Source organism: Chrysemys picta, chromosome 3 (genome assembly GCF_011386835.1).
Source record: "Chrysemys picta bellii isolate R12L10 chromosome 3, ASM1138683v2, whole genome shotgun sequence".
Lineage (NCBI taxonomy): Eukaryota > Metazoa > Chordata > Testudines > Emydidae > Chrysemys > Chrysemys picta.
This window is the reverse complement of record NC_088793.1, coordinates 203,025,612-203,043,574: the sequence shown is the minus strand read 5'-3', so window position 1 is coordinate 203,043,574 and position 17,963 is coordinate 203,025,612. Positions and strand designations below refer to the sequence as shown.

General features: G+C 47.6%; 1 protein-coding gene and 1 non-coding gene across 2 annotated transcripts; one reads left to right on the top strand and one right to left on the bottom strand.

The window, feature by feature from the left end:
* The first annotated feature begins 3,968 nt into the window (after window positions 1-3,968).
* Window positions 3,969-10,210, top strand: RBBP9 (RB binding protein 9, serine hydrolase). The gene is made up of 5 exons (XM_005287468.4): window positions 3,969-4,126; window positions 5,727-5,769; window positions 6,840-6,945; window positions 7,597-7,682; window positions 7,989-10,210. Exons 1-5 carry the CDS (start codon window positions 4,010-4,012, stop codon window positions 8,213-8,215), a joined length of 579 nt encoding a protein of 192 aa, XP_005287525.1. The 5' UTR covers window positions 3,969-4,009; the 3' UTR covers window positions 8,216-10,210.
* Window positions 10,211-10,692: 482 nt separating this feature from the next.
* On the bottom strand, window positions 10,693-10,765 carry TRNAK-UUU (transfer RNA lysine (anticodon UUU)). The gene has a single exon. It is a non-coding gene; the product is annotated as a tRNA-Lys (tRNA).
* Window positions 10,766-17,963: the final 7,198 nt, after the last annotated feature.

Here is a 17,963-nt window from a genome sequence, read left to right as displayed (position 1 = left end):
AATTGGCTGGGGTCCCAGTCTCACTCTTCTATCGGGTGCCATTTCCCAGCTGGGTTCCTTACCCCTCTGGTGCAGCAGCAGCTGGTAGAGCTGGTAAACCCCTCCCTGGCCTGCCGGCTGATGTCCTGGGCTGGGTCACTGATCAACAGAGCCAGCTGTGCCCAGGGGCGGCTCTAGGCACCAGCAAAGCAAGCACGTGCTTGGGGCTGCCCATTTGCAGGGGCGGCAGGGATCCAGCATGGGAGCTGAGAACCAACAGTGGCCCCTGGGAGCTGTAGTTCGTTGGTTAGCTCCCTGCCTATAGAGCCAGCCCTGGAGCAGGGAAAGAACTACATTTCCCAGCATTCCCTTGGCCACTACCAACAGGAAAGAGGATGAGGGTGTGAGGAAGCTGAGACCTCATGCTGCAGCCTGCTGTGAATGGAGAGCTGCGCTGTGAGTAGGGATTCCATATTTTAACATTCAAAAAATAGGACACTCCACGGGGAGGGAGGGTAGCCCCACCCTGCCCCCCACAGAAACCCCAACCCATCCAACCCCCCTGCTCCCTGTCCCCTGATCACCCCCTCCCGGGACCCCTGCCCCTATGGCCCCGCAGGCCTCCACCCCCTATCTAAGCCCCACTGATCCTGGTACCCAACTTCCCCCTTCCTGAGACCCCCCCCCCAACTTTCCCTCTAGGACCCCACCCCCTACCTGTCCCCTGACAAATCCCTGGGATTCCCATGCCTATCCAACTGCTGCCTGTCCCCTAACTGCCCCCCCAACCCCCTGACCCATCTAACCCCCCCTTCTCCCTGCCCCGACTGCCCCCCCGAACCTCTGCCCCATCCAACCCCCCCTGCTCCCTGTCCCTTTACTGCCCCCCCCCCCGTAACTCCCTACCCCTTCTCCAACCCCCCAACTCCCCTACCGTGCCACTCAGACCAGCGTGTCTGGCTTCGTGCAGCGCCAGACACGCTGCTGCATACATGCTGCCGTGCTCCCCCGCGAAGCCACAGGCTCCCCTCCCTCCCCCAGCACCTGCCTTCCAGATTTGAACACCTCAAAATTCAGGAGTGCTCAAGCTCAGTTTGGGCAGCTGTTACTTCATTTCTCCCAAATCAAATATACTGATCCACTGTAACTTGCTGTAGAAAAAGTAGGATAAAATTGAGCAAGAAATGCTTCTCAGTGGTTATTAGGACTGGAATTGCTATTTTCAACAGCCATTGCCTTTTCTTTGTTTGTTTAAAAGGAAGACAGTGATATTGCATTGGCAAATTCCCCATAGAAAGAAAGAGTAGAAGAAAAGAATAATAAAGGCACCTCAACTTTTCCTCATTTATGTAGGACAGTCTTATAATATGCATCCAGATATCCTCCAATCACACAAGCTGAAAATTGTTCCACTTTATTGCAGTTCTCTAACCATATGGGAACCAATCCTGTCTGTGTTCTGTGCACATCTAAAATTCCGGCTGAATGACCTGCCATGGGAGCGAGTTACCAGTGACCCAGGGCTGCGGCGGAAGGATGGTGCAGGTGGTGGGGGTGAGCCCAGGGCTGGGGCGGCAGGAGGTGTGTGTGTGTGTGTGTGTGGCAATGGTGGGGGGGTAGGGGATGTGACGGGTTGGATCACAGAAACCCCCTTGGGAGCTGCCACCAGATGTGCAAAGACTACCCCTGCTTCTGTTTTCCCTGCCAGCTCAGGACTCCAGCACCCTGTCTTGCTGAGCCAGACACTCCCGTCTGGCCCCAGACACAGACCCAGGGTCTGAATCACTTGTCCCAAAGCTGCAAGTTTACCTGAAAACAGCGTACAGAAGTGCGCTTGTCTTGAGCACTCAGATGCCCAACTCCCAGTGGGGTCTAAACCCAGATAAATCCGTTTTACCCTGTATAAAGCTTATGCAGGGCAAACTCATAAATTGTTCGCCCTCTATAACACTGATAGAGAGATATGCACAGTTGTTTGCTCCCTCAGGTATTAATACATACTCCGAGTGAATTACTAAATAGAAAGTGATTTTATTAAATACAGACAGTAGGATTTAAGTGGTTCAAAGTAGTAACAGACAGAACAAAGTAAGTCACCAAGCAAAATAAAATAAAATGCGCAAATCTATGCCTAATCAAACTGAATACAGATAATCTCACCCTCAGAGATGTTTCAGTAAGTTTTTCTCAGACTGGACACCTTCCAGGCCTGGGCACAATTCTTTCCCCTGGTACAGCTCTTGTTGCAGCTCAGGTGGTAGCTAGGGGATTCTTCATGATGGCTTCCTCCCCCTCTCTCTTCTCTTCCCCCCTTTATATATCTTTTGCATAAGGCGGGAACTCTTTGTCTCTCTGGGTTTCCACCCCCCCCTCACTGGAAAAGCACCAGGTTAAAGATGGATTCCAGTTCAGGTGACATGATCACATGTCACTGCAAGACTTCATTACTCACTTGCCAGCACACACATATACAGGAAGACTCACAGGTAAATACAGCCATCTGCAGACAATGGGAGTCATCAAGATTCCAAACCATCATTAATGGTCCACACTTTACACAATTACAATAGGCCCTCAGAGTTACATTTTATATTTCTAGTTTTAGATACAAGAGTGATACATTTATACAAATCAGATGATCACACTCAGTAGATTATAAGCTTTGTAATGATACCTTACAAGAGACCTTTTGCATGAGGCATATCCCAGTTACGTTACATTCACTTATTACCGTATTTTCTCTAAAACTATCCCAGTTACATTATATTGACTTGATAATAAGTTTTTATAAAACCATATAGACTGCACAACGTCACAGGGGAAACCCAGAGCTGGGGCAGCAGGGTGTGTGTGTGTGGGAGAGCCCAGGGCTGGAGCGGCAGGGGGATGCGGGTGGGGGAGGTGAGAGCCCAGGGCTGGAGCGGCAGGGGGGTGCGGGTGGTGGGGGAGAGCCCAGGGCTGGGGCGGCAGGGGGGTGCGGCGAGGAGCCCAGGGCTGGGACGGGGGGCAGCCAAACATTTTTTTGCTTGGGGCAGCAAAAAACCTAGAGCCGGCCCTGAATGAAACCTTAAATCAGAGTAAATAAATGAAGACTCGGCACACCACTTCCGAAAGGTTGCAGACCCCTGCATTAATATCTGTGCAGGGCCGGCTTTAGGCCAATTCCACCAATTCCCCCGAATCGGGCCCCGCTCCCAGTGGCAGGGCCGCCGGGGGTGGGAGGGGGAAAGAAGTGGCCGAGAATCCCTTCCCTGGCTAGAGGCTCCTTTTTAATTTTTACTCACCCGGTGGCGCTCCGGGTCTTCGGCGGCACTTCGGCAGCGGGTCCTTCACTCGCTCCAGGTCTTCGGCAGCACTTCGGCAGCAGGTCCTTCAGTGCCGCCGGAGCGAGTGAAGGACCCACCGCCGAAGACTAGAAGCACCGCCCGGTGAGTACAAGCCCCACATGTTTTTTTACGTGTTTTTTCTTTTTAGTCATCCCTGCCGGGGCCCCGTCGAAACTGTTCGAATCGGGCCCCGCACTTCCTAAAGCCGGCCCTGTATCTGTGGACCCACAATCGTGGCCCCATTGTGCTAGGCCCTGTACAAACATCCAACAAAAAGATGGAAATCACAAAATTAACAAGAAGAAGAACTCTGTGTAGCTTGAAAGTTTGTGTCTCGCTCGCCAACAGAAGTTGTTCCAGTAAAAGCTGTTACCTCACTCACCTTGTCTCTCTCATATCCTGGGAGTGGGACCAACATGACCACAACACTGCAAACAAAATTGCCAAGTAGCAGGTAAGGCACTAGCTTCCATTGTGATTTTCAGGTCTTTTATGTGTTGCTTTTGTCTGTGCACTTGTTCTTTGGGGCTTCTAAATTAGCTCATTTCAGAGAGGAACAAATGACAGCAACGACCACACTGCGAATAATTTTCTACCAAGAAAACTACGACTCCCAAGATGCCTCCTTTCTGCCTCCATTTCCCATCATCCCCTCTTCTTGGCTTGAAACAGTGTTTCCGCTCCTCCTGCTGCAGTGTTGCGGCATGTTCCAGGTGCGACCGCAGCTTCGTCCCACTAGGGCTGTAATAGTGCCTGGGAACGGGTCAGGCGATATAGAGAAATCCAACTGGTACCGATGGGTTTGGGAAACACTAGAGGAGGTGAGACATGGTGATGACAAAAGGTTTGATCTGACTGTATTTATTTACTTTCCTCCCCACCAGGTGTTTGGAACGCCCTGGATCAGCCACCTGGCTTCTTTTCCTAGTCAAACTGTGTGCCCCAGTCTCTGCTTCTCTTTTGTGAGGTTTAGCATATAGGTTCCCTTTCTTTAAATCCACAGATGGCAAGCAGGAGGGGGACTGGGGAAGGGTCTCGGCCTGGGGAAGGGTCTAACTTTTCTTCATGGACCACTTTAAAATTGCTGAGGGTCTTAGTGGACCACTTAATGATCTTTCCAAATGCTGTTTGTACCGTTAGCTAACTCTTGTAAAGCACTTTGCATAAAAGCGCTATATTAAAAAAAAAACCTTAATAATAATTAACTTTTTTGTTCTACAAATAAAAGCACACAATGCATATTTTAATATCAGTAGTCTTGCCTTTCTAATATGATGGATGTGCCCTCTTTCCCCCGCTGCAGCAGCCCCCAAGCTGGGGCTGGGAAGGAGGTGGGTCTCTCTCCAGCAGCCGCAGCCCTGGAACTGGGGAAAGTCAGTTCTTTCTCTGGCCGCCGCAGCCCTGCACATCCCAAATTCCCCCCACCCCCTCTTCTCACCTCACTGCCCCCTCCCACCTACACCCTATTCTCACCCCCCAATGCCACCACCTCACCTTACATGTGCATCTTCTCCAAGGTCCAGGCACCTAATTAGGGGAGCCACGCCTGTGGGGCTCCACTAATTAGGTGGGTGGCCCTTCATTCTCTTATGTGCGGCCGCCTAGGCGTGCACCTTACAGGGAACTATCCACAGACAACCTGAATGGAGCTCGCTGACCACTGGTGGTCCACGGACCACAGTTGAGAACCTCAGGTCTAAGCAGAACCTCTGCAGTGAAGCAGAGAGAGAGAGAGAGATCATATTGTTTTTCTTACTCTATTAAACTTCCTTGTTCAGCATTAGAAGTAAGCAACTTTTTCTGTGATTCTTGTCTTTGTCATATAACATCCCTTCTCTCCCCCCCCCCCAGGCTTGTTCAGAGCTCCCTTTTGGGGGAAGATCTAGCATGCTGATTTGAATGATGCATGAAGGATGCAGTATATGATGTTTTATTGCCCCTCTAGGGACTCTCACCTGGTTCCCTGTAATTCCACTCGGGTATTTCTGTTATGAAGTTCAGCCACTTGACCTCATACAGAGGAGAAAGTTAGCACAGAAATAAATGATCGCTCTTAGTGAGATGCAAGCACAAGAGTGCAGTGATTGGTCACCCAAGGGAGAACCCCAAAAGAGAGAGAGAATGCTTGTAATTCAAATGAGGAATATTTGTAGAATCAGCACTCTCTCTCCAGCCGGGGTATAATAATTCGCAGTGTGTACAGTGCTTTACATTAGGTAAATACAGGCTGCTCACTCTTCTCCATGTTCCCTAGTGCACCCCAAGTGCTTAACCTTTCAACCTGACACGCTCTAGCAAGGCCCGTCTTTATAATCCTGAAGACCCATTGGAGGAAAGCGAGCAATGCAATGGTTGGCTAACTTTGCTTGCTAAGGGACTGCGCAGCCTTTGACAGTGCGATCATTGGTCTTCTCCGCACAGGTACCTGGTTTCCAGTGTATACTTCGAAATATGCCTGACCCAAGTAAGTCTGTTTTTTCTTGTCCCCTTATTTTGCCTTATCCCATGCGCAAGACACCTCTACCCCGATATAACGCGGCCCGATATAACACGAATTCGGATATAACGCGGTAAAGCAGCGCTCCGGGGGGCCGGGGCTGCACACTCCGGCGGATCAAAGCAAGTTCAATTTAATGCGGTTTCACCTATAACGCGGTAAGATTTTTTGGCTCCTGAGGACAGCGTTATATCGAGGTACAGGTGTGTTTCCAGAAAATGAATATGAGCCTGCACTATCTCAGTGGCTGTCTTCATGCTTGGGGAGTTGCTGCGCCCCCAGCCCACAAGGAGGTCCATAGCCCACTCAAATGCTTTAATGGGAAGAGGGCTTGGGATGCTCATCTGAATGCTCGGGCACATACTGTGATGCAAAACATTGCTCGTGCCCAGACAGTACCTGCTTGGTTAAGTCCTGCAAGCCCCAGAGATTCCACAGCATCTCGAATGAGCTGGAGAGCTCGGTGGGGAAGTGTTCCTGAAGGCTGATGTTCCAGAGGGCTATTTCTGCCAGTCGTTCTAGACTAGACAAATAGTCTCTGTCTCAGCCGGGTTTCCAGCAGACTGGTGTCCACAACGCCGCCACCATCATCAGGACGGGTCTCTTTGTTGGCAGTCTCAGCCAGGAGGCCAAAGACTGAGCCTTGGAGGTTAAACCACACACTGACCTTACACCTGGCAGCTCCATGTGGAAGCACTTTGGTGGGGTAGCATGGTTGGAATTTGCACAGCTGCAGTGTACATTTGACGCATCCTGGGGATAAACAGAGGCCTTTGGTCTCCAGGGCTGCTAACCTAACCCCTTTCACAAGCACTAAATACGGGGCTGCTAACCTAACCCCTTTCACAAGCACTAAATACGGGGCTGCTAACCTAACCCCTTTCACAAGCACTAAATACACTGAGAATTAAATAGAGAGAAAATCCCTGAAAGAGACGCACACAGAGCATGCCAGCCGGGGTGGCGAGGAGGGGAAGGGCTCATTCTTTGCCAAATCAGGAAACACAAAGCAATTGAATCATTTCTCTAAAAATCAGTTACAGCTCGAGAGAGAATCTGGCTGCCGTTCATGGAATCAGAACTCCATTGCGATGAGCAGACGATCGTTATTGGCCACAGTTCTGGTGCCGCTGCTGCCATGAGGTACAGTACAGGGGACATTGCACAGAGCTTCATGTTTCGCACTCTAATGTGATCAGGCCCATTTAAGCTAATGATCCCAGTTCTGCTTGACTTGAGCTCAATGGCAAAACTACCCCCCCCCCCGCCCCCGGCATCAGTGTGAGTAGAATCCTTTTAATGGGATTAGAACCATGCGTAAGGGATTCAGGATTGGCTCTGTATTGGACCGCTTATCTGTCATTGAAGAACTGGACATGTAACATTGGGGACAGAATGCCATGATAACCCCCCCCCCCCCAACTAAATCGAATATAATAGTTTGGCTGCTATGGCATTACACGATCCATCTGAAAATCCTTGGATGACTTGCCTGTAGCTGTAACCTGTCCAAATCTTTTACATGAACATCACCCCAGCTTTGCTGAAAGGACGTTGTGAAGCCCTGCCGGCAGATTCAATCAGTTACTGTCTTAGCTGCTTCTCGTTCTCCTTTAAATGTAAAAACAATCTGGATTTTTTTCATGTTCTTAACTGATAGCTTAGAAGGTAAAAGCCATCTCCCAAAGGTGTTTGTGAGCACTTGGCAAACTGCGTAAAATGACAGGAACTGTGTATTGTGTACCAGAATGATATACAGCCGGCCTAGTCACCTGGCTCCCTTTTTCCCCTCAGGTATGCAGAAACTCACAAGGTGTATGCAATTATTTTAGTGTCTGCTTACGTTTCCGACTTGGGAGATGAGACTGAAAGAGAGAGCGGTAAGTTGATCTCATTTGATCTATGTGTGGCCTTCTCTTGAACCAGTTAAATTACTAGCGTGACATTCACTAATCATTTGAAAGGAGAGTCCTGTCCTTTCAAATACATCTGCTGCCAAACCTGAGACTGATTGCTTGACGCTGGGAAGTCAGAAATCTTTTAAATCCGGGACTGCTCCCAGTTGGCATCTGGTCCCAAGAAGAAACTTGTTTGCATTGGAAATGTACAAGGAAGTAAACAGGACATTGAAGATACTACAGAGAGATTAGATTCTGTTCCATGATGATTGTTTTTGTGCCCTTCAGGATACTTTAACCGACCTTGGCAATGGGAGAAGATCAAGGCTAATTGTCATCACATTGTGCAGTTTGCTTCCACAGACGATCCTTTCCTTCCCTGGAGCGAGCAGCAGGCAGTGGCCAATGAGCTCAGCGCAGAGCTATACAAGTTCACAGACAGGGGCCACTTTCAGAGCAGTGAATTCAATGAGCTAATCAGCGTGATCCAGGAAATACTCAACAGGGCTGCTTAAAGCAGGGCCTGTTCATTTTGTATTTCCTTACCTTGGGGGCAGGAGGTGCAGGCTGTATTTCCTACTGAGCAATTCCACAGCAAAGATCTAGAGCAGCGGCTTTCAAACTTTTTTTCTGGGGATCCAGTTGAAGAAAATTGTTGGTGCCCGTGACCCAATGGAGCTGGGGGAGGGGCTCAGGGTTGGGGCAGGGGTGCAGAAGGGGGTCAAGGCTCTGGACTGGGGGTGCAGGCTCTGGGGTGGGGCAGGGCTGAGGGGTTGAGGGGTGTAGGAAGGGGTTCTGGGTGGCTCAGGACTGGGGCAGGCGATTGGGGCACGGGGTTGGGGCATGGACTTACCTGAGGCGGCTCCCAGGCAGCCACGCAGCCGAGGTGCAAAGGCAGCAGCAGGTCCAGCTCCTAGGCAGATTTGCGCAAGTGGCTTTGCGGGACTTTTAACTAGAGCGACCCAGTGCCTGACATGCCGCGGCTCAGTTTGAAAAACCCTGATCTAGAGCACGCGGTCGCAAAGCATGATTAAGACCATGTACCATGTGAGCAAAGCTTGAATCATCAGCTTGCCTGTTCTCTGGCAGCTGGCTCAGCCCCCACACTGCCTGGGAATTCAGAAAGAATTGACTGTTCATGTAAAGGTTACAGATGGATGGAATGTGGAAGGGAATACAGTGGGAAGAAAATGAAATCGGAAAGAGAACAGCTAATCCAAGGGCTGGACGGGCACTGTTTGGGAAGTCCTCACTCTGCTTTAAGGACCAGAGCCAATAGCCATTGAAGTCAATGGGCGTCTTTCCATTAACGCCAAGGGTCTTTGGGTCAGGACTTCCTATAGCGTAGTGACTATACTTCCATGTGTTCTCTTTCCTAGTTCAGTTTTGCTCTGCAGCTTCTGGGACATGCCCATTCTTTTGCCCTGTCTTTTTGCATTGATTAGATTCATGGTTCCAAGGGTGATGATAATTTTTGATTTTTTTTTTTTTAAAGTCAAAGCCTTGGCAATCTCACAATAACACTGCTTTTGTTACATAAAATACGTATCATTTCTTTTAAGGAGTTTAGGCTGTTATATGGGTTTATTCCAATACCTGTGGCTCAAGGCATGGATTTAGAGCCACAGATTTTAAGGTCAGAAGGGCCCTCTAGTGGAACACAGTCCAAAGAACCTCATCCCCTAACACAGTGGTCTCCAAACCTTTTGATTGCGCACCCCTATCAGTAAAAAATTTTTGAGCCCGCACCCCTTGCTACGCCTGCTCTACCATTTTTGCCGAAGCGCAAAAAAACCCCCAAACCGCTCGGACGAAGAGGGGGGGGGGAAAAACGCTCCTCCTGCCGTGCACCCCCAAGGATCCTCTTGTGCACCCCCTGGGGTGTGCGCACCCTACTTTGGAGACCACTGCCCTAACACCCTGTGCTGGTGTGCTTTAAAGGGACATCTTCTGCAGTAGTGCTGCCAGGCTGTCCTTTAATATTGTTTCCAATAAAATATTGACGGGTTGGTCTGCCACTCGACAATGTAACTAAGCAGCTGCCACTCCATTAAAGTCAATGAAGTTACACCAAAGCTATTACTCCAGACCAGACACAACTAATGTTGGTAATTAAAACTGTAGCAAAGGCCTGGATATTTCGGGAAGGAAAAATCACAGGCCGGGCAAGAAAAAGGGTGTGGGATAAAAACCTCAACTATTGCTTTGTACTTAAAATAGTCTCCTTTTCTCTTTGTTATGCAAACCTGTCATAGTGCAACAATAAAAGATCGCTCTTGCATTAGAGAAGTACATCCCTCTGCTGGTGTTCTGGGAAGATCAGTTAGCGTTGTGAGGGCATTCTTTCCAGTTACCCATTTACTACTCTTCCAACTCCACAACATTAATCAGGATGTGGGTTTGGGGTGTTGTCGCCAGGGAGGCGGTTTGTCTTGCTGCGTACAGGACAATGCAAACTTTTATTAAATGCTTTAAAAGAAAAAAAATACATTAAACATTTTACATAAAAATGATCAAATGAACTTGTGTATCACTGTGTGTAATTCCCTGTTCGATATGTGTGTGTGGGTGTGTAGACGCCTGCCTGCCCACAGGCCCAAGCATCCTCTAAACTTTAGAGTCTGAAGTTTTTCAAAGAGAATAACTGTTGCTTGACAGTTTCTCAGAGGCTGCCAATTGTCCTTGGTGAGGAAGTATCATTTTGAGGTGTTAGCTCTCAGGCCCTGCAGTTCATAGAATATCAGGGTTGGAAAGGGACATCAGGACGTGATCTAGTCCAACCCCCTGCTCAAAGCAGGACCAATCCCCTGACAGATTTTTGCCCCAGAACCCTAAATGGCCCCCTCAAGGATTGAATTCACAACCCTGGGTTTAGCAGGCCAATACTCAAACCACTGAGCTATTCCTCTCCCCTAAATAATGTCAAGGAGGGTACTGAAGAGCTGCCTCTTGAAGTTCTTGGGGATACCACAGGGGGAAATGATCACCCCTACACCTGACCAGGGACTTGAACCCTGGACCCTCAGATTAAAAGTCTGATGCTCTATCAACTGAGCTAGCCAGGCTCACAAAGTCTCATGCTGTCTCCTCTCAAAACAGGATAAACACACACGGTTACGGAGAGCGTAAGCTTTTGGGGTATGTCTACAGTGCATTAAAAGACCCCCAGTCAGCTGACTTGGATGTGTGGGGCTCGGGCTGCAGGACTAAAAATTGCTCGGTAGATGTTGGGCCCAGGCTCTCTGACCACCCCCTCACAGGGTCCCAGAGCTCGGTGAGCCCTGATGTCTTGACCCTGGCCAGCTGCACGTGTTTAATTGCTATGTAGACATATCCTTTGAGGCCAGGGCTGTCCTTTTGTTCTGTGTTTGTACAGTGCCTAGCACAACAATGGGGTCCTGCTGTGCAGTACATAGAATTAACAACAGGGGAGGGATAAAAAGTGCAGTAAACACTGCTTTGTCTCCTGTCTGGGTGGCAGTTCAGTTGCTGGAAAGCTACAAACAAAGTACATGGCCCAAGACTCTGTCAGACACCCCAGGATCTGGCTTTACTCCTCTACTCTGAGAAATGTTTGGCTGATCTACGTTGAATTTCCTCTGGCCAATCTGGGGGAGACAACTCTTTTTCACTGAGATTGGGCCGCCCAGGACAGCTTTTTGCTTGGAGAATTGGCCCCGAAGCCTTGCAAGGTTAGAGCTGTGCTGGCAAAAAGACAAGATGGGGGAAGAAGGAATAAGATAGAGGCTGCAAACTGTCATGCTGGGAGGGGGTGACAAGAACCTTTGTGCAGGGCATCACCATGGCGCTGGTGATGTCATAGGCTTGCCTTTCCTTGTCTGAGCCCATCATAATATCCATTTCAGGGTCAGCAAGAAAGGCTACCGGTAAAGCCCCAGGTCCCAGCATGGATGGCCGTAGTGATGACCACAGTGAAGAGAATGGCCCCTGTGAGGCTGACATGCCCAGAAGGGTTAGGAAGCTGGACTCATCTAAATGACCCAATCAAAGCACATTTTTGATGGTCCATGTACAAACTTTTGCAACGATTTGCCCGCTTGGGTAGCCTCACAAGCTGCCATAGTCAGTGGTTCTTTTAGTTCAAACCCCCTTTGCATCACATTTCTTTGTCTCCCTTCTGGGTGTCCTTCCAATGAGGATTTTAACATCGCAGCTATCCAGCTGGTCACACTGACTTGCTTGCCGCTTTTCACCCACTTTAAAATTTCAGCTCAGGGGAGAGCTCAGCACAACAGAGGGTTTTATTGATCTAGCACCCGTTGATCTCTCCGCCATTCTACTGCGCATGCGCCTTGTGTCAAGCAGAAATAACAAGGCTACGTGGCTGCAGTGGGAACGAGCCCTCTGCAGAAGCACTGTTCATTAGACCGAGCTCTGTCTCACTGTCCTAAAGTGCAGACTCCACCGTGTCAATCATTTGATTTGCAGATTGGTCCAGCACATCACAGTCATTTCAACACCCTGGCCTTATGCAGGTTCTGGCCTAAGGCAGCCCGAATTGCCAGGGAGCAGCTTCTTCAAATGTGGCTTATCTTTGCTTGTGCTGCAGAAGTCACGGCTGTGCCAAACCCCTGCTCCCGCTGGTAATGAAATGGATGGAAATAGACCTTGCAGTAGAAAAGGGGGAAAAGACGTTTAAAAAAAAAATCATTTTGAAGGCTACAGCTTCAGTAAAATTAATAATCTTCTTAAGACTGGACTCTGGATACAAATTGGGGAAGACATTGGATACAAATGCAGGACTACCCACAGCAGGCAGCAGATGGTGCTGTGGGAGCAGCAGATAAACCTAACTAGCCCTTGACTATTTCCAGTCAAATGTAACTGAATGAAAAACGCCTGTGAGTCACAGGGAAAGTGGTTTCTCTATCAAAAATCCTGGTATATCATTACTGATACAGTCTGTAACCTTTGGACTTTTCTATGGAAGGGTGGCACTGTAAAAGAGCACCTGTTAGCTCTGTGCTATCAGTATATGCTGCACAACCTGGCTACTGGAGTTAATTTTTTCTACCAGGAACTAAAGCAGATCTTGTGTCTGGTTTCCCAGATGAGAACAGTATTTGGGTGCGACTATCAGCAGCTTGCATTTGGACTGTTAGTTTCAGATCTCCAGCCTGCTTTTATAGGCCCTCCTGGCCAATGAATTTCTAATGTTTGAGCTTCCGTCTCTTGAGGGTTTGAATGATAGTGAACATCCAGGTCTACTATAGTTAAGGTTTAGACCAGCTTTCTGCTTAAAGCTTGACTCTTCTAACTGCTCTACAATCAGCACGGGTTTTGCTCGGCTAGATAAAGGATTCAGAAACACAGTCTGCTCAGACATTTTTTCTTTGGAGGCGAAGTTTAAATCCAGTCATAGATTCTAGAGTTAAAGGACAGCAGGCACCGCTGCGATCATCAGGTCTGACCGCCTCGTGCTATTAAAGCTACTTAAAGATCTAAAGTTTATATGAATAAGCTATTCCATTTTCAGTACAAAATCCAGAATTGTGGTTCCCTCTAAACCAGTCTCAACCTTTCCAGAGTACTGTACCCCTTTCAGGAGCCTGATTTGTGTTGTGTACCCCTAGGTTACACCTCGTTTAAAGACTATTTGCTTACAAAATTCAGACAAAAATACAAAAGTGTCACGGCACACTATTTTTCAGTTTCTCATTTTTACCATATAATTCTAAATCAATCGGAATATAAATATTCTACTTACATTTCAGTGCATAAGATATAGAGCAGTATAAACAAGTCATTATATGAAATTTTAGTTTGTACTGACTTCACTAGTGCTTTTTACTTTAGCCTGTTGTAAAACTAGGCAAATATCTACATAAGTTGATGTACCCCCAGAAAGACTTCTGCGTACCCCCGGGGGTACACGTACCCTTGGTTGAGAACCACCGCTCTAAACCACTACTGAATGCAAGCACAGCCATGCATTTCCTCAATGGAGTCCATCTTTTCCGTCAGACCGAGGAAACTGAAGGAATTCGAAAAAGAATACTGACCATGTTTGTTTTGAGTTTGCCCTCTCTCATTAGATAGACAGTGGAGGCAACATAAACCAAGTTCAGAAAGGCCCAAATGATAGAAAGCTTGTTCCTCATTTCTTTATTTACTGAAACACATTTTTGCTACACCCAGCAGGAGTTTGATTTCAGAGACAGTAAAATAAAATTAGTAGCAGCCCAGGGTTCCCATGAGAATCAGGGCCCCATTGTGCTAGGCAGTTTAGAGACACGGGTAGACAGATGCCAACTTGAAGTGCTTAATAAACCAGTTCTTCCTTGGTGATGTGCTCTAAGCCTCCCAAAATACATTCACATACCAGGAGGTCTCTCTCTTATTTCCAGGGCCATCCATCCATAATATTGCACACGTAACAAGAATATGCTGAAATTTCAGCTTCTGGTCCTTGTTATTTGCCTGCAAATCAGTTTCTAGCTCTAGTTTGAAAAAAACCTTCCATTGCAGGAACCCCAGTCTCAGACCAGGGCCCCACTGGTCATTCACAATCTACCTCGGCTTGGACAGTTAACCTGAGTAGACAAGACAAAGGGGTACAGAGAGGTGAAATAACTGGCACAAGCACGCATAGCAGAAGTGACCAGCTGGAAGTCATATGACTCCCCTTTCATTGCCCTACTCACTAGACCCCATTGTGCTAGGCGCTGCACAAACACAGAACAAAAAGAAGACAGTCTCTCCCTTGTACTTTAATGCTAATGATCTTTCTTTGAGTAGACAATGGATCCTCAAGGCAGGATTAGAGTAGCTCTAGTTTCCTAAATCAGCATTCCTGTTATCCTCTCAACACCCTGAGGTGAGGGCTAATTAGTCTGAGAAAGACAAACATCCCTCCACTATGTCACAGCTCATCTGCCTGGAAACTTGCTCCTCTTGAAATTACGATTAAAAAAATGCAGTGCTGCAATTGTGATCTGATCTACACTTCAAAATTAGATCAACCTTGTTACATTGCTCAGGGCTGGGAAACATTTCACACCCTGGGCACTGTAGTTAAATCAACCTAATCCCCTGTGTAGATGCAGACATGTCAGTGGAAGAAATCTTCCATTGGGCTAGCTACCACCTCTTGGAGAGGGGGATTAATTTATGTACTGTGATAGACCCAGGCTAGTTGGGTACAGCAGAATAGCAGAAGGCAGATATACTGACCACTGGATTAACAGTTTTCTGTTCCCTGACTGACCAGAGCAGGGGCTGCTCCAGGCTAATGTGACCACCTGACTCTAATTAAGGCCCTGCTGATACTATAAAAAGGGCTCACTCCAGTCAGGCAGAGGAGAGGAAGTGTGGCTGAAGGACTGGTTAATGAAGACACCCTCAAGTTATTGATAAGGGAGCCCTAACGTAAGGGTGAAGAGGGGAGAAGCAGGAGAGCTGTGGGGAAGTGGCCCAGGGAAATGTAGCAACTCTGGCAGTGAAAGGTCTCTGGGCCGGAACCCGGAGTAGAGGGCGGGCCCGGGTTCCCCCCAACCCACCACTACAGGAACACCTCCTGGGAGGGGAAGTCAGGCCCCTCTCAGGACAGGAGGCTAAACTGTTCTAAAACAAGCCCCTAGGGACAACAGAGACTGTGGGAGTTCTCTCACCAACCTCCTTGCTGGCTTATGATGAAAAGGGCTCAGTAGACTGTAACCCTGGCCCTAGAGAGAGAAGGGCTACGTGGAGGGTCACAGAGAGCCACTGAGGCTAGCATATACCATCTAGAAGCACAGGACCCACGGGGATAAGGTCAGAGCTCTGCCACAGTACATTGACACTACAGCAGTTTTGCTGCAAAGTTGCAAATCTAGTTCAGTCCCCTGCACTGAAGCAAGGCTAAATATCATCTAGACCATCCCTGACAGGTGTTTGTCCAACCTATCCTTAAAAACCTCCAATGATGGAGATGCCACAACCTCCCTAGGCAATTTCTTCCAGTGCTTAACCACCCTGACAGGAAGTTTTTCCTAATGTCCAACCTAAACTGTCCTTTGTGCAATTTAAGCCCATTACTTCTTGCCTATCCTCAGTGGATAAGAAGAACAATTTGTCACCTCCTCTTTATAACAACTTTTTACATATTTGAAGATTGTTATGTTCCCCACCTCCTAACCCCCCCCCCCCTGAGTCTTCTCTTCTCCAGATTAAACAAACTTTTTTTTCAATCTTTCCTCCTAGGTTATGTTTTCTCCAGCAGAGGCCTTATCAGTGCAGAGAAGAGTGGAAGAATTGCTTCCTGTGTCTTGCTTGCACTCCTCCTAATAAAGCCCAGAATGAATTTTTTTTTTTATTGCAAATGTTTTACACTGTTGACTCATATTTAGTTTGTGATCCACTCCAGATCCCTTTCTGCAGTACTCCTTCCTAGGTAGTCATTTCTCATGTTGTATTTGTGCAATTGACTTGCTTGCCACAGGATCTTACCTACCAATTCTGAGTTTGTAAAGTCTGCCTTCCTGAAGTCCATTGTCTTTATTTTGCTGTTTTCCCTCCTACCACTCCTTAGAATCATGAACTCATCATTTTATGATCACTTTCACCCATGCTGCCTTCCACTTTCAAATTCTCAACCAGTTCCTCCCTATTTGTCGGAATCAAATCTAGAACAGCCTCTTCCCTACTCGCTTTCACCACCTTCTGTAATAAAAACCAAACTTGTTGAATAATCTGTGCCCTGCTGTATTATTTTCCCAACAGATATCTGGGTAGTTGAAGTCCCCCATCATCACCAAGTCCAGTGCTTTGGATGATTTTGTTAGTTTAATAAAAGCCTCATCCACCTCTCCTTCCTGGTTAGGTGGTCTATAGTAGACCCCTACAATGATACCACACTTGTTTTTTTACCCCCTTTTATCATGCCCCAGAGACTTTCAATAGGTCTGCCTCCCACTTCTGTCTCCGCCTCACTGCAAGTGCCTTGTATATCTTTATATACCGTTTTTCCCCTGCCTGTCCTTCCTCAACAAGTTGTACCCTTCTAGACCAGTTTTCAGAGTAGCAGCCGTGTTAGTCTGTATCCGCAAAAAGAAGAACAGGAGTACTTGTGGCACCTTAGAGACTAACAAATTTATTAGAGCATAAGCTTTCGTGGACTATGCATCCGAAGAAGTGGGCTGTAGTCCACGAAAGCTTATGCTCTAATAAATTTGTTAGTCTCTAAGGTGCCACAAGTACTCCTGGCCTTCTAGACCAATATTCCAGTCATGCGAATTATGCCAGCAAATCTCTGTGATACCAACTATGTCATAATTGTGATTATTCACTAGTATTTCTAGTTCTTCCTGTTAAATCCCCTTACTTCTTGCATTAGTATACAGACCTTTAAGATGTTCATTAGATTTCCCCCTCTAGACTCTCCTTGGTCCCAGCTTTGATTGCTCATGTTCCACCCAGGTCTCTATGTTACAGACTCACCTGTGGGCTTTTGTCTGCTGCCCCACTAGATTGGCAGGTCTGCATCCAAAGATACTCTTCCCTTTCCTTGATAGGTGGACTCCATCTTTGTTCAGCAGTCCTTCTCAGAACAGTATCTTGTGGTCAAGGAAGCCAGTCATCCTGGCAACACCATCTGGGTGGTCACCATGTGTTCCCCACCAGGATGTGAATGTCTGTGCCTGGGCCCCTCCCTTTGACCGAAAGGATCGATGAGAACACCATCTCCGCCCCCCATCTCCCTCACCCCTATGTAAATATCAGAAACAAAACAATCATTCCAATAAGAAGTTAGGCAAGTTTCTCTACTGAATAGCTGGCCAATTGTGAGTATTCCATGGGTCTCCCAATCTTTGGTTCGTGATTTGGGTGAAGAGCTGGATCATTTGCAATGGGCGTCATTGGCGAAGGAAAAGAGCTCAGCTTATTTCTAGTTCTATCCCAATCCCACCTAGAAGCCTTTGCTGAAGGATGTGTGTACATTTCTGGAGGGCGTGATTTTACATTAATCCATGGTAAACCAGCAATGTGAAATACACTCTCCTATCTGTAAGACTAAACTGTGAAGATTTTTTAAAATATCACTGTCATTCTAGTCAAATACTTTGCTTTATCTCTCAGTTATGTGATTTTAATCCCCAAAAATGCACTGACAATGATTAACAAATTATCTCTCCGGCTGTTTGCTGAGTGAAATGAAAATCTTAAATGCCCCTCAGTTCTGGGTACCTACAGCCAGGTTCTACTGTAGAACCATAGGGCTAGAAGGGACTGCAAGAGTCATCTAGTCTAACCCCCAGTTAAGAT

Excerpts from the sequence above, each read along its gene's own strand:
- RBBP9 (XM_005287468.4), top strand. The coding sequence starts at position 4,010 with ATGTTCCAGGTGCGACCGCAGCTTCGTCCCACTAGGGCTGTAATAGTG. Across the intron at positions 4,127-5,726 it reads TTTGGGAAACACTAGAGGAG|GTACCTGGTTTCCAGTGTAT; the intron begins GTGAGACATGGT and ends TTCTCCGCACAG. Across the intron at positions 6,946-7,596 it reads GGTGCCGCTGCTGCCATGAG|GTATGCAGAAACTCACAAGG; the intron begins GTACAGTACAGG and ends TTTTCCCCTCAG.